At 60.3% G+C, this 22,414-nt stretch overlaps 1 protein-coding gene across 32 annotated transcripts in view; it reads right to left on the bottom strand.

Moving 5' to 3' along the window:
- Positions 1-22,414, bottom strand: part of NCOR2 (nuclear receptor corepressor 2) — a 243,319-nt gene that overhangs the window by 31,840 nt on the left and 189,065 nt on the right. For 21 of the 32 annotated variants that reach the window (XM_074402040.1, XM_074402038.1, XM_074402057.1 and 18 more), the window contains 5 exons: positions 19,127-19,274; positions 15,452-15,502; positions 13,741-14,332; positions 6,613-6,733; positions 5,584-5,755 (listed from right to left, as the gene is read on the bottom strand). In XM_074402040.1, the coding sequence (XP_074258141.1) occupies positions 5,584-5,755; positions 6,613-6,733; positions 13,741-14,332; positions 15,452-15,502; positions 19,127-19,274 (1,084 nt within the window). The remainder of the gene's footprint in view (positions 1-5,583; positions 5,756-6,612; positions 6,734-13,740; positions 14,333-15,451; positions 15,503-19,126; positions 19,275-22,414) is intronic. The other 11 variants (XM_074402049.1, XM_074402058.1, XM_074402062.1 and 8 more) reach the window with 2 other exon arrangements.

Below are 22,414 nucleotides of genomic sequence, written 5' to 3'. Positions count from 1 at the left end.
TTCAGCCTCTCAAGTAGCTGGCAATACAGGTGCCTACCACCACACCGTGTCTGGCTAATTTACATTTTACTTTTGTAGATATGGGGTCTTGCTATGTTGCCCAGGCTAGTCTTGAACTCTTGGGTTCAAGGGATCTTCCCAATTCAGGCTCCCAAGTAGCTGGGACTATAAGCATGTAACGCCACACCACGGTTGGCTAATTTCCTTTTTTTTTTTTTTTTTTTTTTTGAGACAGAGTTTCGCTCTTGTTACCCAGGCTGGAGTGCAATGGCGCGATCTCGGCTCACCGCAACCTCCGCCTCCTGGGTTCAGGCAATTCTCCTGCCTCAGCCTCCTGAGTAGCTGGGATTACAGGCACGTGCCACCATGCCCAGCTAATTTTTTGTGTTTTTAGTAGAGACGGGGTTTCACCATGTTGACCAGGATGGTCTCGATCTTTTGACCTCGTGATCCACCCGCCTCAGCCTCCCAAAGTGCTGGGATTACAGGCTTGAGCCACCGCGCCCGGCCAATTTCCTTTTTATTTTTGTAGAGATGAGGTCTTTTTTTTTTTTTTTTTTTTGAGACGGAGTTTCATTCTTGTTACCCAGGTTGGAGTGCAATGGCGCGATCTCGGCTCACTGCAACCTCCGCCTCCTGGGTTCAGGCAATTCTACTGCCTCAGCCTCCTGAGTAGCTGGGATTACAGGCACGTGCCACCATGCCCAGCTAATTTTTTGTATTTTTAGTAGAGACGGGGTTTCACCATGTTGACCAGGATGGTCTCGATCTCTTGACCTCGTGATCCACCCGCCTCGGCTTCCCAAAGTACTGGGATTACAGGCGTGAGTCACCGCGCCCAGCCGAGATGAGGTCTTATTATGTCGTCCTGGCTGGTCTTGAACTACTGGGCTCAAGAGATCCTCCCACCTCGGCCTCCAAAGTCCTGGAATTACAGGCCTGAGCCACCACGCCTGGCCCCACCGCCTGACTTTGTAAGCACACTCTGACGCGTGGTCACATCTGTCTATTTATTTATTGTCTACGGCAGAGGTGAGTTCTTGCCACAGAGACCCTCTGCCCCACAAAGGCTAAAATATTTACTTTCTGGTTCTTTGCAGGAAAAGTTTGCTGGCCTGTTCTCTACACAGTTTTGAAAGAGGTAAGCTGTGATGTGTGTTTGTGTGTGTGGGGGTGGATATGCGTGTGTGTGTGCATGTGTGTGGCTGTGTGCATGTGTGTGGATGTGTGTGCATGTGAATGTATACGTGTTCATGTGGGTATATGTGTGTGGGGATATATGTGGGTGGATGTGTGTGCATGTGGATATGTGTGTATGGATGTATGTGTGCATGTGGATGTGTGTGCATGTGTCTGGGTGTGTATGGGTATGTGTGTGGATGTGTGATTGTGTGCGTGTGTGTATGGGTGTGGATGTGTGTGCATGTGTACAGCGGATGTGTGCATGCGTGTGGATGTGTATGGATGTGTATGTGTGGATGTGTGCATATGCAGGTGTGTGTGTATGCGTGTGTATGGATGTGTGTGTGCAAGTGTGTATGGATGTGTGTATGGATGTGTATGTGTGCATATGCAGGTATTTGTATGTGTGTGTATGCGTGTGTATGGATGTGTGTATGGATGTGTGTATGGATATGTATGTGTGGATGTGTGTGTATGGATGTGTGTATGGATGTGTGTGTATGCAGGTGTGTGTGTGTGTATGCATGTGTATGGATGTGTGTATGGATGTGTGTGTGGATGTGTGTATGGACGTGTGTAGGATGTGTATGTGTGGATGTGTGTGTATGGATGTGTGTATGGATGTGTATGTGTGGATGTGTGTGTATGGATGTGTGTATGGATGTGTATGTGTGGATGTGTGTGTATGGATGTGTGTATGGATGTGTATGTGTGGATGTGTGTGTATGGATGTGTGTATGGATGTGGATGTGTGGGTGTGTATGGATGTGTGTATGGATGTGGATGTGTGGATGTGTGTGTATGGATGTGTGTGTAGATTTATATGGATGTGCGTATGGATGTGTGTGTGTGTGTGTGTGTGTGTGTGTATGTGCACGTCTGTGAATGTCGTGGCAGGCAGCAGGGGGGTTATGAGTCCAGTCTTCCAATGATAGCCACAGCGTCGGCCTCAGTTTGCTGAGTGGTACTCTGCACAGGCACTGTGCTCAGTACCCCACGGCCTGCATGAGCCCCGTGTTAAGCTCAACAGAGACTGCTGCCAGATCCATTTTACAGAGGGGAAACTGAGGTACAGACATGTCAACGGGCTTATCTGAGTTCACCAGCAAACAGCCAAGTCGGGCTCAGAAAGCCCCCACAGCTGCAAAGGGCAATCCCAAGAGGTGATGCTCTCTCAGGCTGCCACGGCTGACATGAACCAAAGCACATTCATTCATTTATTCTCACAGTACCCTACAAGGAACTGACTGTGATTATCCCCATTTCACAGATGGGAAACCGGAGGCTGAGAGGTTAAGCCACCTGGTCAAAGGCCCAAGCTAGCAAGTGGCAGATAGCAGCTTCTAAGCTAGGCACTGGGGCTGCAGACCATGGCCTTAGCCTGGATCGCTATGCCCGTGACAGAGAAGCGATGATTGGTCCTAGATTTCAGGCCTGGGGACAGCCTGTAAACTCAGCAGGGGCCAGGGGGCTCACGCCTGCCTTCATGGCATCCTCCCGTGAAATCTGGCCTCAGCTCTGAACCTCTCTGAGGACTGGTCCTAGGGGGAGATAACCGGCCAAGAAGCTGAACAGAGACACGACTTGGGGATGACGTAGCCCGCCGCCCCGGGACAGGAAAGGCGGACAGGTGTCACCTCTCAGGCCACCTCCAGATGAACAATGGCGGATCTGAGGGCTCACAGGGTGTGACGGGGAGGAGAGTGATGCCTGCTGTGAGCAGGGCAGGTGGGAAAGGAGGTCTGAGTGCCGAATTGCCCCCAGTTCTCTCCTTGAGGACTGAGTTTCCCCTGAATTTGTGCCCTGGTGAGGTGGGAGCCCACAGGAGGCGGGGGTCACAGACGCAGGGGAATTCTCCTTCTTACGATCCCCAGTGGAGGCACGCTACAGGGCCTGCAGAGACCTAGCCCCTCCCGCTACGCTGCCCTGGATGCCTCCGGTGCTTCCTCCAGCCCAGTTCAAGAGAGCTGGGGGCAGGGTGGAGGGGAGGGGCTCGATGCTGGAAGGCAAGCTGGGGCTAGGCCAGGCTGGGCGGGCAGCCGAGAGCCTGGAGAGACAACCTGTTCCTCCAGCTGGGCCCAGGGGGGCCCGATGGACCTGCCTGGCTGAGCTGCTCTGCCTGGGAGCCAGGGGCAGAGGAGGCTGCCCTCCTGAGAGACCAGAGAGGGAGCGCTGGGTGTCAAGTTCATGTGCGTCCCCGCGGGAACTGAGCTGCAAGCCAGGCTGAGCGAGAAAGGCATGCAGGGCCTGACGCCAGGTGCACCGTCCCCGCGGGGAATGAAGCCAGGAAACAGCAAGGCCCTGGCCACACCAACGAGCCGAGTGCCAGCCACAGGAACTGCTGGCCAGTAGCTCCCTTTCTCCCAGGATGAGGGCCCTCGATCTGGCTCAGCGGGACCTGGCTGGCGCCGTGCAGTTCCAGCCCTGCTCACATCTGACACTGGCCAAAGCCGTCGGGGCTCCCGACACGCCTACGCAGCTCCTTCCCGGGCTGGTGCCCCAAACCAGCAATGTCTCTCAAAGCCACGCCCCGGGCCGCACACTGGACCCTGGCCCCGGGCAGCCCAGCCCTCGTCGCGGGGCGTCCCGGTTCCAGCGACATCCCTGGCGTCATCCCCACACCGGGTTCAACGCCCTGCTGGCTTCGACTCCGAAGCAAACTCCTGACGCGCCCTTCCTTCCACCTCCACAGCCACCGGCGCAGTTCAGGCAGCCTCTGTCGCCTGCCAAGAGCAGCGCTGTGACCTGCTTCTGCCCTTGACTCAACAATGGCCAGAGAGAGCTTTCCAAAATATCAGTCAGATAACACGAGCCCCCTTCCCTCGCCGCAACACACACTTCAAAAGCCTCTGCCACACCTGAGACAAAGTCCCCTCTCCGCGGTGGCCTGAGAGGCCCTACACAATGTGGTCCCCCGTCCCCTTGCTGTCCCACCACCCTACTCTTCCCCAGCCACCGCCACCCCTGGCGGCTCCTCACTCACCCCGAGCACGTTCCCACACCAGGGCCTCTGCACACGCTGTCCCCTCTGTCTGCCACACTCACCCCGAGATCTGCCAAGGGGCGCTGCCCCCCACCTCCACAGGGTCCTTCCCGGAGCCGCCTCTTCACTCAATCTGTTTTGTTCCTCGTGGTGGACAAACAACTCTAAAACCACCTTGCCTGGCTACGTGTCCCCTGGTTTAACATCCTCCTCACTGACAGAAACAGCAGCTCCCCAGAGCAGAGACTTCTGTTTCTCCTGCCAAATTCCCACTGCCTAGCATGGCGCTTGGGGCCTTGGGTGTTCAACAAATGTCCTGACCCAGCAGCCTCGGGCAGACCCTGGAGGCGGAGGCTGCCGTGAGCAGAAATCGTTCCGTGCCACTGCACTCCAACCTGGTGAGAGCGACACTCCCTCTCAAATAAATAAATAAATAAATAAATAAATAAATAAATAAATAAAGAGAAGGGGATGCCACACCCGAGGCGGTGGTGAGGGCGAAGCTGGCGGCAGCTCTGATCGCCCGGGTTCATCCCTGGGCTGTGCGGTCAGGGAGGCTGGCCTGGGGTCCTGCTACCCTCACACCTTGGGAGCAGCCAGCCAGCAAGCGCCCGGGCTGGCCCAGGGTGGGTGCCTCTGGGGAGGCCGCCCCCAACGCCTGCAGGGTACCACAGCACCTGCTGCATGCCAGGCTGACCTGGAGAAGCTGCCTCTTCGGGGACACAGGCTGGGACTTTCTTGGGCCCAGTGCGAAGGGAGGCAGAGACTGAAGATCCAGAGAAAGAGCAACCACACCCGCCTGTGTCCCGACCTTGAGTTTCACGTGATGATAGTGAGGTGTGCCCGGGGCAGCCACCGTGACACAGCTGCTCGAGAGTCACCCTCCACTCTGGCTCCTGGTGAACCCAGAGACCTTGGCCTGGAGCAGGGTCAGGATGCGAGCTGGCAGGTGGGGCAGCCCTTCCTGCCGAGGCCCCAGTGCTGCGGCCGGCTGGGTCCTGGGCCAGAAGCTCCCACGTGGGCTGAATCACATGGAACCAGAGGCTGGGCCGCTGATACGATTTTGTGAATTCACAGTGCTTTTGAAAATTCTGAGAAGTTGCCGGTGTTGAGAAACCAGGGGGCTTTCACACAAGAAGGTCGTTTCTGGCTTTGCTGGAAGAAGCACTCCAGGCCTGTTTTGCCTCGAGGTGACTCTTGGCCAAGGCCAATATATGCCCACTTTAGAGAAACCATGAGTGCTCCAATTTGCCGCAGCCCCCACCATTCCCAACTGCCTCCCCTGCCCAACTGTTCCATTCGTTTACTTTGCTGTCCCTACCACTGTGGCCTTAGGGTTTGCAGCAGCTGCTCTGGACACATAAACGTCCCTTGCCCGTCAGTCCCCTGTTGTCCCAGCCCCCCCGGTGTGCACTCACCCTCCTTGTCAGTGGGGGGTGCTGGGCTCCTGCTCTTGCCCCGGGGGCTGCTGCCGGGCTGCTGAGGGGCCTCGCTCTCCGGCTGCAGGTGCTGCTGTGGCGGTGGAGCCGGGGCGGCCGGCTTAGGGGGAGCTGCGTCCTCCTGGGGGGGCTCATGGACTTTGGTGACCTGCTGGGGGAAGGAGGCAGGAGTGAGCACCCACCGAAGGCGTCTGAGGAGGACAGCGTCAGGAAGAGACCTGCACGTGACCAACCTGGAAATCGAGGCCCGGGAAAGCCAGTGACAAGCTCTCAAGGTCCCAGGTGGGGCAATGAGGGGAGCTCTTAGCACAGAGCACACTGGGAGCCCACCCCCAAAAAGCCTGGCCCGGCTGCCGGGTGATGGACTGGAGGCTGGAGCCCGCCGTTACCCTCTCACCTGGCTCCTTCCCTGGACCCAAATCCTCTGGGTCTCAGGGAAGCCAGGACTGAACAACAGGACTGTGTGGGCCTCGGGGACTGGGCAGCAGCAGCCTGGACATCCTGAGCCCATCACTCAAAGCCCCGAGGGACCACAAGCCTGGTCAGCTTAGGGTCTTTTAGCCTGCAGCCCGCCCCAGCTGCATCCAGGCAGCCCTGACCCACCTACCGGGAGAAGGCACCTCTCCTGCCCACGTGGCTGGGAGAACCTTCCAGGGGACGTTCCCGCAGGGTCAGAATCGGTAGTCCCCCCCTCTTCCCTGGCCAACGTAGTGCTACAGCTGAGTGAGCGGGGGGAGCCTCCTGCCTCCCCACGACCCAGCGTCTAACGTGGGGGTTCAAGGGTGCTGGAGGGTGGAAGGGAGGAGGCTTTAGGCCACCAGTCCCCGCCTTCACTGGGAGCCCGCCTGGCGCTCCTGCCAGCTTCCCCAGCTGTTCCTCCCTCAGCCCCGTGGGGCTTTCTCCGGGAAACAGGCGCAGACGCATGCTCCCGCTCGTGGGCTTCTGTCTTGATGAACGGTAAAGTCAAGGTCAGGGTGGGCTCGGTGGGGCCTGGGCGCGCGCACTCACAATGGGGGGGATGGCAGCTGCTCGCTGCTTCAGCTGCTTCAGGTCCAGCGGCTTCTGGGGCGAGGTGTTGGCCCGGGGGTCGCCAGTCGGGGTCAAGAGGCTGGGCCTCGGGGACAGCAGCCTGCGGAGACATGAGCACCATCAGCTGGGGGTCGACAGCCAGACTCTTGCAGGGAGGGGGCTGCCCAGTTTCGATGGCCTCTCTTGTCTCAAACCCTAGGGACAAGGCTAAGGCCCTGAGATGGAGGCGGCTGTGCAGGTCACCCCGACAATGTCACCGTTTCTCTTGGGGAAACAGACTGAGATTTGGGGCCCAGGGAGGAGACGCATGAACGGGGGACAGGCGGCTCCTCGTGCACTCCCTGGTTCTTGTAGGCCCCATTAGGGGCCAAGCTGGCCTCCTGCCCCAGCCCAGAGGCCAGCCAGGCAGGGATCAAACATCCCCCAAGAACGTTTCCCCAGGCAAGGAAAATCCCAGAGAAGCCCAGACCTGGGCCCATGGCAGAAGTCTCCAGACGCTGCCAGAAAACCAAAGAATCAGCCCAACTCAGGGACAGAGAAATGAAGACGTTCACCAAGAGATTCCTCATCCCTTGAATCTGAGAGGCTCAGGTGCCAGGGCAGGGCGGTGGGCACAGAGCCGAATGAGCTCCGGTTACTGGAGGCAGGAGTGGGGGAGCTGCACCCACTTCCTGGAATCTCTCCCGCACGCTACCCACGAAGGACGAGGACATAAAAATGAGGGCTTAGGCCACAGGCTTTGTGCGGAGGGGCAGGCAGGGTGTGTCCACTGTCTACCAATGAGCCACAGTGACGGTTCCTCTGTCCGCTACTGAGATGCACAACCAGAGGCCAACACAGGGCAGACAGTGCCCAGCAGAGCACGCGGTATGACTCCCAAACTGCTCAGTGGGGGCCGCTTCCTTCAGGAAGCCTTCCAGGTTTTCCAAGATCCCAACCCTGGGCACAGCACCTGCCATAATTCCCACCTGGCTCCCCAGTTGGCATGAGGCCTCTGAGGGCAGAAACTGGGTCTGCTCCAGCCTGAGAACCCTCCGCCTGTCCAGCGTGGCTGCCCGGGGTCTGCCCAGTTCCCATTCCCTCCTGCAACCTACATTTGCTAGGGCTAGAGCAGCTGGTCTGCGTTTTGGGGTAAGCAGGTGACGCAGAACCCTGTCCCTATCCCAGGGCTTCCAAGCCAGTGAAACGACCACATGGCGGGCATGAGGGCACCAGCCATGGGCCTGGAATTCAGGCAAAACTTCCGGGTGCTGGAAACCGGCAGGTACTATCAGCACAGCCCCCACTCTGTGCTGTGACCACAGTGAGAGTCCTACGTAGACCGTCAGCCGCAACCTACAGGCCTCGCAGTGAGAGCTGGGACAAGGCTGACAGAGCCCACAGCACCCCGGTGCCCGGCCTCCAGTGTAGGATGCCCAGTGCCCGGAGCACCCAGCTCCTTCCTGCAGACGAGCAGGGCAGACGCCGGGGGTGCTGAGGCCCCTGCCGGCAGTCCCCTCTCCACTCTCTGCCATAGCAGGACCACAGGGCCACCGGCATGAGACCAGCCTTGCTGCGGGTACCAGCCTGCTGCCCGCATCTGCCACACGCTTGGCTGAGCGGGGAGAGCAGACACAGACTCAGTGGCACCTGCTGAGGCTGCCCACGGCGCACAGGCGGAGGCTGGATAAGGAAGGTCACCCTGACTTCTGCAGGCACCTCCGCCGTCCCCGCCGCCGGCCCGCTCCTCTCCCTGCTCCCTCCATCTGTGCAGACCCTGCTGGCTCTCTGAGGACCACCTAAAGCCTCTCCTTCGGCCGCTGCCCTGCCTTGCTCCCAGGACCTGGGCCCAGTTGTACTCTCCCCACCATCCTCAGGCCAAGGAACCCTGAGCCGGGTCCAGACACAGATAGTGTCACCTGTCCCAGCCTTCTCCACCTGCGGCTTCCACCGCCGCCGGCCCCATGCCCCTCCCCTCAGGTTTACCTAGCACCATCCCTTTCAATCAGCTCACACTTGCAAGCTTGCATTTAAAAGAGAACACGGCGCAGTCGGCGAGTCCTCATTGCCTCAGGCCCGGCAGCTCCACTTCTAGGCACACGCCAGGGAAATGAGGGCAAATGTCTACCCAGAAACCCACAAGTGCCCGTCTCTGCAGCACTGCCCACAGCAGCCAGAAGGCAGAGACAACCCAACACCCGCCAAGAGAGGAACAGGGAGGAAAAACCCTGCCCTGTCGGCACAGTGGAACACTCGGTCCTCGAAAGGCAGGGGGGTGGGGGAGGAGCTATGCCCAGAAGCTCTGAGGCTCTCAGCAGGCACCATCTGGGGGCACACAGAGGCCCAGATCCCTCTTTCTTGAGCCCCCAGAGCAAGGTGGGAGCAAGTGGGGACTGTGGTCAGGGAGACAGCGCTTTACAGTTTACAAGAGGCCTTCTGATGCCAGCCAGACCTCCCTCATGGGCAAGGAAGGCCGTGGCCAACAGCAGGGCTGGCTTCAAGTCCTCGAGGGGAATGAGGGTCCTAAGCCCCCGGAGGGAGCAGCAGCCGATGGAGGAGAAAGGTGGCAAACGCCCAGAGCTCAGGGCCCATCCAACTGCCCTTCATCCCACAGCCATGCTTGGGGGGGGCGCCACCTCCAGAAGCCCTCCTGGCTGGTTCTCCCCACCCTCTACTCTCTCTATTTTTATTTTATTTTCGGAGACGGGGTCTTGCTCTATTGCCCAGGCTGGAATGTAGTGGCACAATCTTGGCTCACTGCAAGCTCTGCCTCCTGGGCTCAAGTGATCCTACTGCTTCAAGTCTCCCCTACTAGCTGGGATTACAGGCACTTGCCACCACACCTGGCTGATTTTTTGGTATTTCAATAGAGATGGGGTTTCACTATTTTGGTTAGGCTGGTCTTGAACTCCTGACCTCAAATCATGCGCATGCCTTGGCTTCCCAAAGTGCCGGGATTACAGGTGTGAGCCACTGTGCCCGGCCTCTATCCTTTGTTTTCTTGGAAGGCAGCTGCTTCTGTTTTCCTTTCTGAAGGCCTGGGTGGGACGAGGACTCTCAGGGCCTGGCACGGCGTGTGTGTAAGGTAGGGGCCCCGCTCTGCCTACCCAGCCCTGCAGTTGTGAGCAAAGGCTCGAATCTCCCCTTTGACTGTGTGACTTTGCCAACTGTGCCTCAGTTTCTCCTCTGTAGAGTGGAGATGAAAGCAGGTGCCGCCTTTGAGGGCTGTCCGTGGGTGGGTGCGGGGATGCTGGAGACGAGCCCGTGGGGCTGAGTGGGTAGGGCCACCTCCTCACCGCTGCTTCATTCCCACTTGGGAAGGCCAGGGTGGGGGGGCACGAGACCGGGGAACAAGGGCCGGGGCACAATCATCAGGAACATGCTGGGCGTGCAACAGTATGTCCCCTCTTCACTAAGCCCCTGCCTCAGTTTCCCCAGGATCATCAGACTGTGACAGTCCTTGCTACCACCCTAGGGCTGGGAGTGGGAGGGAGGGCTGGTTTGTGAACGGCATCCCGTGCCTCCCCAAGGCCCCAAGATAGAATCCTGATGCGTCACTCCCACCATGGGGCCTGTCCACCTCTCTGACCCCTAACCCCCTCTTCCCTGGGCCGCTCACTCCACTGCACTCCCTGCCACAGGCCCCTCTGCACTGCAGTTCCCGGGGGTGGGGGGACTGGCTTTCTCTCACACTAAGGCTCTTATCGCCCTCCAGTGTCACCTCCCCAGAGGCCGTCCCCCCGACCAGCTCACTCTCCCGTCCCCCATGCCTCAAGACCGGACCACTGCACTCCAGCCTGGGCGACAGAGTGAGACTCCATCTCAAAAAAAAAGAGTCCAGAACGGGCCAATCCACCAAGACAGAAAGGACATGAGTGGGTGCACGCATCCCCCACTCAACCCGTAAACAACGGCTTTTCTTCTCCACCCCTCACCAGAATCTAGGGGCCTGGAGTCAGGGCCTCTTCTGTGCAGTTTCCAGCACCCCCAATGCCTGGCACATGCTGGTGCCATCAGTCACTTGTGGAACTAAGTAACAATGGTGAAATTGCCATTTGATCTTCCAAAATGCCAGGGGCACGGCTGAAGGAGCTGCTTTCCAGCCCCGTCTTGGGGTGACCTCTTGGGGGGGAGGTGTCCCAAAGCAGATCCAAAGGAGGGCAGCTCTTCCCTCACTGAGTGCCCGCGTGGCCTGGCGCTGGCCTGACATTAACTGAGTTATTCTTGTGATAAGCCATCCACGCCCACCTTACAGATGAGAAAACTGAGGCTTGGTGCAAGGGACTCCCAACGCCAGGCCCTGCCAAAAAGCACCGAGGCACCTTCTCTTAAGGGTAAGAGAGGGGAGGGCAGGCAGGCTCGGGGGTTTTGCAATCGAAGCCACTATCTCTGGTTGCCTGCCAGGAAATCACCCAGGCAGAGCTGCCTCGCAGAAGTGCTGGCGGGCCGAAGGAGAATGTGATTTTCTCTCTCCCAACGTCACCCGGGTGGGGTCCCGGGTGACATCTTGCGTCCATCTAGGAACGTGGAGCTCCCCCGCTGGGGCTAACAGGCGAGAGGGAGGGTGCTGGGCAGACAGCCGGGAGCAGGGGTCTCCGGGGGGCCCGCCCGGCCCGCCAGCCCTTCCTGGGAGGCCCTGGCCACCGGGGCCTACTCTGACGCAGCTCGTCCGCGTCCTCCAGCGCCCGCCCGACCCTGCGCAGTCGTGGCCGGCAGAGGGAGGGGTGGCAGGCTGCCGGCCAGGACGAGGTCAGCAGGCTGGCCGGAGTCCAGCCTCGTTCACTGAGAGGGCAAGGCAGGCTCCAAGGGTGGGGGCCCAGGTGTCCGGATTCCCGGCCGAGGACTCCAGCTCCCCGGGGACTGCATGCTGGATGCGGGGCAGGGGGTGGACGCACGCCAGGCCCAGCTGGGGAGGGAGGACATGGCCCTGGGTGGGGCTGCAGGGGAGAGGACGGGAGGCTGTGAGTGCCCTGCGGGGCCTCGGGCCCAGCCTGAGCGTTCTGGGGATGGACAGGATGTAAGCCGCCCCCCTGGCTCCCAGCCTGGCCGGCCACCCGCGCCCAAAACGCAGACTCTGGGAGGCAGCTTATCAGCGGGGCCACCCCGTGACCTCAGCGCTCCCCCCGCGAAGGCAGGCACAGTGTTTCCATGACTCTGTCCCCACAGCCAGTGCGAGCAGTGTGGCAAGCCATCCGCCCTGACCCCGATACCCAGGCACAAAGGCCCTGGCTGCCTGCCTCTCGGGCCAACCCAGCCGTGCCATGAGCACTGTCTTCCAAGCTGGGACTGTCGGGCAAGAAGCTTGGGCGTTCGGTGCCCTCAGAAACCTGCTGGCCAGCCCTTTGCCCATCACACGGCCAGGGCCAGGGCACCCACTTCTCACACACATGGGCACCGTTCCTGTCGGCAGGGGTCCTGGGGACCCCAAGATTTCGTTCCGTGAAAACTATAGAGATCCAGGCGGAACTGAGTTCCTAGTGAATGCCCTAAAGCTTCCCCCTTTAACACGGCCCAGGGTGAAACCCAGGGCAGAGACAAGGGCCCCAGGCAACCCCCGGGGTCAGATTCTCCTCCCTTGCTGGCTCTGACGGGACTGTTCCAAGGGACTTGGGAGGGAGGAAACAGATCACACTGTAGTCAAAATAAAACGGCCCGCCTGCCCCGCCAGAAAACAGTCCCTCCAGTCGGCCAGACGTGGGCAGGGCGCAGCCTCCTTGAGCCTGCCCTCTGCTGCGCAAGATCAGCGCTAATTTGGGTGGCCGTCTTTGGTGCTAGACTGGAGGCCTGGGGGCCCAAAGCATCTGTGCTGAAAATGGTTAAAAGGGGCAGTTCTCAGGAATGTGGGGTCAGAGGCCAGAAAGGAAAGAACACACCTCGGAGACTTCGGCATCCAAACAGGACGGCACTGGGGTCCTCCAGGTCACCCCAGCTGAGTGCCTGAGCGCTGGGCCCTCGGCTGATGGGAGATGAACCACTGAAAACACACTGAATCTGTGGCTTCCCCCCACCCCCACGGCTGCCACGCTGAATCTGTAGCTTCCCGCACCCCCTCCATGGCCGCCACGCTGAATCTGTGGCTTCCCCCTACCCCCGTGGCCACCACGCTGGCATCTCCCTCGCAGGCCCCAGGGAACCTGCAGCTGCCTCCTGATTGCGCCACCCACCCCAGCAAATCCCCACATGGTTTCAGGGGTAAATCACATCCGGCTCTCTTGAGAGAGGCTCAGAAAGGCCTTCTCACTGCCCTGAGAACAAAACACAACCCCTACCTGCAGGGGCGAGACTCAGTGCCCCACCCCCGAGAGAGCTGCTCCCGGTCCTGGCTGCCCACCCTACACTGCCAGGCTGCCCCCACCCGAGCCCCCTCGCTCCACCCCTCAGCACGTGAATCCACCAAGCTCATCCCCACCTAGGGTCTTCGCCTTTGCTGTTCCTGCCACATCAAGGGTAGAACCGTCCCTCCCAGAGAAGGTGCATTCCAGTCCTAACCCGGGTCCCTGTGAATGTGACCTTATTTGGAAATGGGCTGTTAGCGGGTATGATCAAGTTCAGATGAGGTGGGACTAGATTAGGGCAGCTGCTCATCCAATGCCTGCTGTCCTCAGAAGAAAATGTGGACACAGAGATGCACGGGGCAAAGGCCACGTGATGGCAAACGCAAAGACAGGGTGGCGTGCCGGGGAACTATGACTGCCCGTGGCAGCCGGGAGCCAGACCAGGTGGGACGGAGCTGCCCAGAGGCTCAGGGGGTGCGGCTTGGCCTGTCTGGGCGCCCAAGCTCCTGCCCTCCAGGGCCGTGTGTTTCAAGCCGCCTGGCTCATGCTCCCTCGTGAGAGCGGCCCTAGGAAGGGAGCAGGCTGCCTGGCACACTCTCCCCAGGGCGGCCTGGGCTGCCTCCTCTGTCCAGATCTCAGCTCGGATGTCACCTCCTGGGGAGGTCCTCCCAGCCACGCCCCTGCCCCTCCCAGCCTGCATCTCATTCCTGGACTCTGAGTCCGCCCCCCTCACCACACCTCAGGCTCCCCCAAACCAGGCCGAGCTGGATGGGGTGCGGCTGTCTAAATAGCCAGTGGCTGCTCAGTGTCTGCAGACAAAAGTCAAGGTCAGCGCTGCCTGGCGCCCACTCACCGGTTCTTGTCGCCACCCTCAGGCTCATCCACCTCGTCCGCACTGCACGTGGCACTGGAGTCGCTGTCCTGGGGGGCGCCTGAGCCCTTGGCCACAGTGGCCCTGCCGCTCCCACACTCCTTCTTCTCTGCCTTGAGCGTTCCCTCAGCCGTGGCCTCGGTGGCCTCCGTGGCCTTGTCCTGGGCCGGAGCCTCCTCGGCTTCCTCCGTGCACTCGCTCTTGGGGGGCTCCTCGGCCTTCCCTGTGTCCACTGCCAGATCCTCGGCCACGGGGGGCTTCTGCTCCTCCCCCTCCTCTGCTGGGGGCACTGCTGTGGCCTCCTCCTCCTTCTCCTCCTCCTTGGGTACCACAGGAGGGGGTGTGGAGGGCGATGGCGGTGCTGGTGGGGGCGTGGGGGCTCCGGTGGCTTCAGAGGCCGGGGTGGGCTCAGTCAGGGCTGGGACATCCTCTGGAGGTGGGGTGGGTGGCTCTGGGGGCGGCTCGTCGGTGCCCAGGGCGGTTGGGGGCTTCAGCCCGTTCTGCCCTGTGTCCTTGGCTGCCTCAGCACGAGGGGATGGGATGCTCTCGGTGTCTGAGCTGTTGTTGACGGCGGCTGTGCAGGGCGAGAAGGAAGAGGACATGAGTGGGGTCTGGGTGGCTCCAGGAGAGATGCAGGCACAGCCTTGCCCATGGCCCTGACCCTTGGGATGAGGCCACTCTGTCACCTGACGCCAAAACAGCCCTGAGGGTCCTATACACCTGGGCCCCTGCCCGGAGCCCCACCCCTGAGACAAAGCCGCTGGCCAGGCCCCTACCCACGGACTGACCCTGCTGCCATGACCTGGTGAACTCCCAACCCAGGACCTCCTGGTGGTCAGCACCCAGACAGATGGAGACAGCCTGAGGCCTTCGTCCGGGGGGGTCTCCGTGTTCTCATCTGAGCTCCAGCCCTGGCTCTGCCCTACACTGGCTGCGTGCCATGGGAAACTCAGGTTACCTCTTGGGCCTCAGTTTCTGAGCTCCAGCCCTGGCTCTGCCCTACACTGGCTGCGTGCCATGGGAAACTCAGGTTACCTCTTGGGCCTCAGTTTCCCCATCTGTGGAATGCAACAGTAGTTCCCATTCTCACAGGGTGGAGAAGCCGGCGAGTGTGACAGCCCAGTGCCCGCCTGCTGTTGCATCATCGCCACCATCATCATCACGTGGCAGTGTAGAACAGGACCAGTGCACTCGAGGGAGCCCCAGGCATGGCCCACGCCAATGCCAGCAGGAGCGCGATCCGTGCTGACGGACTGGCAGGATGAACGCATGCGCCCAAGGAGGGCGAGGGGACCCGGCTGCAGTTCCGGCCCTCTAGTCCCCAAACCCACACCAGCCTCTTCTTTGGGGCTCAGTGTCCCCCATTTTCTGTAAAACGGGGATGCTTGAAAACCCCTGCATTTGCTATCGGGGAAATCAAACCCAGTGGAAGACCGAAGTGTAAACACCAGGGAAAATCAATAAAGCAGCGGAGACGGGAAACTGGTCTGCAGGAGGGAGCCTGGGACCAGCATCGGGAACAGCCACCAGGCTGGGAAGGAAGCCCAGAGGCAGCGGAGCACAGACGGTGGCGCTCACAGAAAGAGGCGTGTGGCCAGAAGCGGTTTCCTCGCAAGGGCCCGGGGATCTCGGGATGCCCTCCCGGGCCCGGCCCTGCCCCTGCCCCCCCGGGGCCAGCCGGCCACATCCGTACCTGGGCCACTGCATTCCCCTCTGGGCACCTCATTCCCAGAGGCATGTAAGGCTGGAAGGAAGTCAGAGAAGAGTTAGAAGCGAGGCGGCAGCAAGCGGTGGCGGGGAGGGAAGCGCGGCCGGGCCTGCCGGGAGGGGCCTGGACCACACGACAGGGAGGCCTGGCTGCGGCTTCCTGGGGCTGCTCACTCTCCTGCCCTGACCGCCCTTCTGCTTGGACCAATGAGCCCTCTCCCTGCGGGCTCTGGCCCTCCGCAGGCCGCTCCAATGGCCTGTTCCAGGCCAGCGAGTAAAGGGGTTGTTCAGGGTGAAAAGTGAGCCTCAGCACCCCAGGTGTCCTTGCCCAAGTCATCAGCCTCCTGGTTCCAGGATCCCAGGATGCCTGGGGTGGGAGGTGCTGACCTCAGGGGTGGGCAAGGTTGCAGGGAGAGGCTTTTGGGGCTGCCGAGGCCCCTTCCAATCCCGCAGCCTCTCCTGCTTCTTGCGTCCCTTCAGGCCCTAGAGCAGAGGCCACCCCTTTCAGAAACAATAGCAGCGACAGCAAGGCAGGCTGTGTGCAGGCCGGGCCATGCCACGTCTCCACGGATGACTCCTTTAAGACCTCTCATCTGCAGATGAGGAAACGGAGGCAGGCAGGGTCACGCCGTGGAGGGGACAGCACTGAACCAGGTGTCCTGTGTTCCGAACCCCTGGCCTTCCGGCCCCTGCCCCTGCCTGGTGACTTGAGCCATGTCATTCCCTTCCTTCCACAGTCAGAGAACAGGGCGGTGGGAGGCCAATGCGGAGGGCTCCGGGACCAGGGACGAAACCTCTGGGGTCTCAGTTTGCGCATCTACAGAATGGGCAGTGAACGCTCGCTCTTAAGGTGATCAAGAGGGTCTGGGGCGGGAGCCAGCATGGGAAACGCCCCGAGGCCTGTGAGATGCAGGTGGCTGTACCCCTCTCCGAATGTTTCTGATTCAGTAGGTGTGGGCTGGGGCCCGAGAATCAGCACTTCTAACAGACCCCAGGGAACACCGGCCACCGCTGCCCTAGAGCCCGGGAGGGCCGCTTTGTGCAGCGCCTGACACACAGTAGGTGTTTAACAAGGGCAACGATAAAACCACCGAAAACCAAAACCAAAACCACACCAGATGGCCTTCTTTCCTTTCTGCCCGCAGGTTCCCAGTACCAGGCTGCCTGGGTTTGAATCCAGGTCACCAAATGGGCCTGGGATAAGCCCGCTATGCCTCAGTCTCCCCAGCTGTAAAATGGGGATGACAGTAGCACCTGCTTCTTTTACTATGAGCATTATTGTAACTGAGACTCCACTGGCCCAGGGATCGCTCCCCGTCTGCACTGGGGAACAGGTTGAGATGCAGGAGGCACTTCCCACTGCCCTGGGGAGGGCCCACAGTCCCGCTGGGGCTGGCTGGGTCTCCTGGGAGAGTCCAGCAGGGCAACCTCAGGCTCCAACCCAGCTCGTGCCTCCCCTCCCCATCCTGAGCACAAGAGACAGGTCACATGGTGCACGCTGGCTGCGCGGGCAGACCCCAAGCATAGCGGTTATGTGCACGGACATTCCACAGGAGGGGCTCCCCTCTCCCTGGGTCTCAGTCGTCCTTAAGATGGGGTAACACCCTGGCTGGGCACCAGGAGGCTTCATCAGCCTCTGACCCGCTGTCCCCGAACTCTCAGAGCAGCTACAGAAGACCAGAAGCCCCAGCTCCGGCTAGCTCAGCCCTCCCTCCTCCCCCACCCAGCAGAGAATGCCCCTCCCCATCCCTACTGGGCTATGTAAGCCCTGCGAGTGATGAGGGGTCATCACCACACACTTCTGGGCAGCGTCTGCTCTGGTTTTAATGTGCAGCCAAAGCTTGGCTTCTTAAAATGCTCCCACCAAGCCTGCATCCCGCCCATTCAGATAGCTGGAGGGACGCTGACAGAGCGGACGGAGTTTCTGCTCCCAGGGTATTCTCTCTTCCTGCCTACAGACCCAAGATCCAAAACGGGGTGACCCGAGGGACTCAGGGCCCCGGCCTTCCTTCCATCAGACACTGGCCAAGCTTCTGGCCAACTTGGGCCAGAGAGAACCAAGGCTGGTGGGGAGGCCGGCTTGAGATGACAGTCACCCAAGGGCCCAGTTACCCATTTCCAGCCAGGAGCTGGGATTCTGGCTGGGGAAAATCTGCAGGCTGGAAGAACCTGAATTCATCTGCAGGCCTGGCTTATGGAACCAGGAGGAGACCTGCACCTTCTGCCAGGGAGAAGCTGGGTGTTCAAAGGCCAGAGGGACGGAGGACAGGAGCCACAGGAAGGACAGCGGACAGGAGCAGGAGGCAGGAGGCTGCCTTACCCAGGACGGAGGCTGCTTGCTTCTCCTTCAGAGAGTCAGGAGGGAGAGTCAGGGACGCTCAGCTGAGGAGGGGGCGTCTCCAGGGGCCTTCGGTCACCCCACAGAGGCGCAGGGTTGGGAGTCGGAGGTGGATGGACTTGGGACTGAGAGCACAGGGCCTGGTGTGGGCAGCCTGCATTCAGCTCCGGGGTCTGTAAACGCTGATTATGAAGTTGAGCCACGTGTTATCCGGAGCCCTGACTCTGAAGTGGAGTTCGTGTGGTCCCAGCCCTGCCTCTGAGGGGCCTCGGGGGACCTGCCAGGGCTCCACGCACATGATGGCTCCACGCACATGATGGCTCCACACACTCTCTTCTGCAGCACTCACCTGGTGGGGCATCCGTCTAGTCTACGGCTGGTGCAACCAACACACTCCGTGGTGCCCGCCCAGGGCACCTGGGCCCAGACCTTTAAGTGCCTGAGCCTCAGTTTCCCCACATAGAAAATGGGGACATCAAAGAAGGGGATCGAATTATGTATCACCCAAATAGGGACACTTGGGAGTAAAATGAGGCACTACAAATGACCGTGTAACTTTTACAATACGTATCAACTGACAGATAGGTTCTATTTACGCTGGTTACCTTGTAAGAGAGTTCCGGTCGAAAAGCTATTTCCGGGCCTGGTGTGGTGGCTCACGCATGTAATCCCAGCACTCGGGAGGCTGAGGTGGGCAGATCACCTGAGGTCAGGAGTTTGAGACCAGTCTGGCCAACATGGTGAAACTTGTCTCCACTAAAAACACAATAGCTGGGTGTGGTGGCACGCGCCTGTAATCCCAACTACTTGGGAGGTTGAGGCAGGAGAATTGCTTGAACCCGGGAGGTGGAGGTTGCGGTGAGCTGAGGTCGCACCACGGCACTCCAGCCCGGGCGTCAGAGCGAGACTCCGCCTCAAAAACAACAACACGACAACAACAAACCATTTTCCAAAGTAAATTTTTTCTAGACCGTAACACCCGAGAGGGTGAAGGACAGCATCCTCAGGTCACCCAAGCGTGAGACTCACGGGCGACAGAGGGGCTGAGTGAGGCTTGGGGCTCTAGAGCAGCTGGTTATTCTTGGGATTGTGGAGATCATCCTCCTCGGGCCCGTGACTGGTGAGTTTCTGGCATGCCAGGCCCTCCCCTTCCAGGGAGTCACGGTCCCTTCTAAGGACCCAGATGACTCAGGGGAGAGGAGGCTGCCGGCGGAGTCAGTTCCCACCGCACCCTTCCTCAGAGCGCGGACCCACAGCCACCAGCCACCGCTGCCAGCCACCGCCGCCAGCCACCGCAGCTACCACCGCCGCGCCAGCCCTCACCTTCTGCCTCCTCCGCCATCTCCTCCTCGTTCCCACTCGCACCCGACGCCTCCATCTCCTCGTCCTCCACCACGGGCGGGAACGCGGCCTCCTCGCTGGCTGCCGCCGGGGCTTTCTTCTTCTTCCTCCTCGCATTCCTCTCCTTCTCCTGGGGCGCAGGGAAGCAGCAGATCAGGGCTGGGGCCTGGGCTGTCAGCCCAGGGACTCCCCATGCCCAGGCCTCGCCACAGGTTCGAGGGGCAGTGATCCCAGCCACGTGGCAACGAGGGCATCCGTCCCCCCTCACGCCCCACCATGGCAGCCAAGCATGGTTATTCTTCCATGGAGCCCAAGATACACTCCAGGTAAAGGCTGGCCCCTCGGCCGCCCTGACATCCTGAGTGGGAGAAAACCTGCCTGACATTGCCCAGGACACTCCCAGCCAGAGCAAGTGGCCACGCCTCCTGGGACACCGTCAGCTTCATCAGCACAGGTGGAGTGAATGAATGAATGAATACAGGAGGCTATTCCTTGCATGCAAGTCTCCCCCATCCCCACTGAGGCCCTGGGGACAAGCCAGCCTGGGAAGCTTGCGTTTCATTCCCTGAACCTTCACAGAACAGCTACTTTGTGCCCGGCTCTGCATCCCAGGGCTGTGGGGACAAAGGCAGGGGGTAGACAAGGTCCTGCCCTTGGAGGCTGGCCGGTCAGGAGCCCAGCAATGTGCTCCTCACAGAGATGCAGCACGCAGAGGCTGCACGGGGCACACAGGGTGGGGCAGAGAGCACGGAGCAGGGGCTCCTCCCGACAAAACCGCCCGGAAGGGTTTCTGCAAGGAAGTGACATTCAAGCCAGGATTTGATGGCGGAGGGAACGGGCCAGGCCCAGCTCTAGATGAAAGTAGCAGGTGCAGGGAGTCACGGGTGCAAAAGCCCCATGGGGGGAACACGCTGGGTGTGTCGAGGAACGGAAAGGAGACTAAGTCATGGGGCCTCTGCCTCCCCTATGTCATGCCCTGCTCCTGGGAACCCCAGCTCCTCACCGCACAGAGCCCGCCCTTCCTCCCCCACCTTAGGCACCGTCATCAAACTGCTCATCTTTGTAGCGCACTGGGCTGGATGTCTCTGTCCCCATGCTAAGCCAGGCAGAGACTCAGAAAGTGTTTGTTGACTGACTTGCTGAGCAATTGTCAAAGGCCAGCCTCCGTGGGTTTGAATGCACAGACAGCAGAGAGCAGAGTGGGGGCATCATGGAGGCAGCATCTCGAGGTGAGGCAGACTCCCAGGGGGACTGGACAGGCACTGGCGGGTGCCCACCGCAGCCTGGTGTGACAGGAGGGGCAGCAGCTGGAGCCCTCTGGGGTTGCTGAGAAAGAGGCGGGCCCTCACCACACCTGGAGGTGGCTGCGGATCTCAGCCGAGAGCCCTATACTGGGTTGAAGGGTGTCCCGCAAAGTTCACATAGACCTAGAACCTCAGACTGTGACCTTATTTACAAACAGGATCCTGTAGATGTCGTTTGTTAAGATGAAGTCACACGGGAGTCGGGTGGGCCCTAAACCCAGCAGGACTGGCGGCCTTGGCAGGAGAGGGAAACACAGATTCAGGGGCACGACGACCCTGCAAGGGCGGAGATGCATGCGGAGGGTGCAGCTACCACGGGGAATGCCACCAACTGCCAGCAGCCGCGGGAACGCGGGAGAGGCTCCCTTGCAGCCTTGAGGACACCAGGGTTCAGGACGCCTGGCCTCCAGACCTGAAGCGAGTACACCTCTGCTGTCTGAAGCCACCCAGTCTGTGGAACCTCCTCACGGCAGTCACGGGGAATCACACGACCCTCCATGCCACTGTACCCGGATTCCAAGAAAAGGTGGCCGGACATCAAGACCAAACAGCCTGCTCTCGGGGGAATGCCAGGTGGGCTCTGCCCACCCCGGCCCTTCGCTGTGGCCAGGCTGGAGCTGGGCCTCATGGAGGGGAGGAGAGGGGGTCTCAGGCTCCGAGCCCCAGCGCAGGCAGGGTGCGGGATCACTTCCCGTCCTGCCTTCTTCCTGAGAAAACAGGGTTGCTCTGAGCACAGCCGTTTGGAACACAGGGAGGAAAAGGGAAGCGCCTGCGGCCCGTTAGTCACAGTTTCCGCCACCGCCAGTTGGCCAGAGGGCCACAGCCCTGCCCCTGCCAGTGCCCACAGGGCCCATGGGGATGACAGCTCTGCAGCCCTGCACCCATCCTGGGCCTGGCCCCAGCCCTGCCCCGAACCCAGAGCCTCTCCCAGGAGAGCTGGAGCCTGTGGTGACCTGAGAAAGTGGTGGCATGTGGGTTCTGCAGCTGTGGCCAGGGGCTCCCCCTGCTTCCCGAATCTATTTTGAGCAGACAGAAGCTCAGGAGAGACTGACTGGATGCCTGAGCTGCCCCAGTGCTGGCTGGGACGTGGGAGACGCTCAGAGCCACACAGGGAACAGGGGTCTTCTGTCGGCCTGGCAGTGGCGCCCACCATCCTGGATTGTAAGTCTCTCTGGCAGGGAGGGGCCTCTGAGGCCTGGCAGTGGACGGGGATGGTGCCAACACCACAAGGCTGGGTCTCAGCAGGAGTCCCAGGAGTTACGGCTAATCCCGCCTCACGTGGTCCGGCACTGTGGGATTAGGCGGTGTGTGTGGAGTAGGAGATGCTGGTGATGCCGTAAATCATCGCGACTGATGTTTATTAGGTACCTACTACGTGCCAAGCGGTTTCCGGCATTCATTTATTGCATCTACACAGCTGCTCTGCAAATCAGAGCATGCCACCACCTGCTACAAACCCTCCAACACCTGCATATGACCCTCAAGTCCTGCCCGCCATCCAAATGGCCCTGTGTGACCCAGCGCTGGACCCCGCCTGCCTCTCCAAGCTGCTGCCCCCCTCACTCACGGCGTGTGCTACAAACATGCTGCCCTCCCTGCTCAACACCCCAGCCACAGGGCCTTTGCACTGGCTGTTCCTCTCTCTGCCTGGACACCCACCCGCAGATATCTGCACAACTCACGTCCTCGCCTCCTTCAGGCCTCAGCTCAGACATCAGAGCGGTCTTCCCTGACCACCCCATCATTAGCTCACCCCTCCTGCCCTCACCATCAACCAGTTTCTACAACCTCCTCTCACAGCATCTGCAGACCCCATTTTGAAACTGAATGTATGAACCTGTTGCTTGCACTAGCCCCGGCACCTCAAGAGCTGGGATCTTTGTTCTCCACCATATTCCCACCATACCTGGAACAGCGTCTGGCACAGAACAGGCGCTCTGTAACTGTCTTTAGATGAATGAATCTG

This window comes from Saimiri boliviensis, chromosome 7, assembly GCF_048565385.1.
Source record: "Saimiri boliviensis isolate mSaiBol1 chromosome 7, mSaiBol1.pri, whole genome shotgun sequence".
Classification (NCBI taxonomy): domain Eukaryota; kingdom Metazoa; phylum Chordata; class Mammalia; order Primates; family Cebidae; genus Saimiri; species Saimiri boliviensis.
This window is presented reverse-complemented; position numbering and strand designations above follow the sequence as displayed.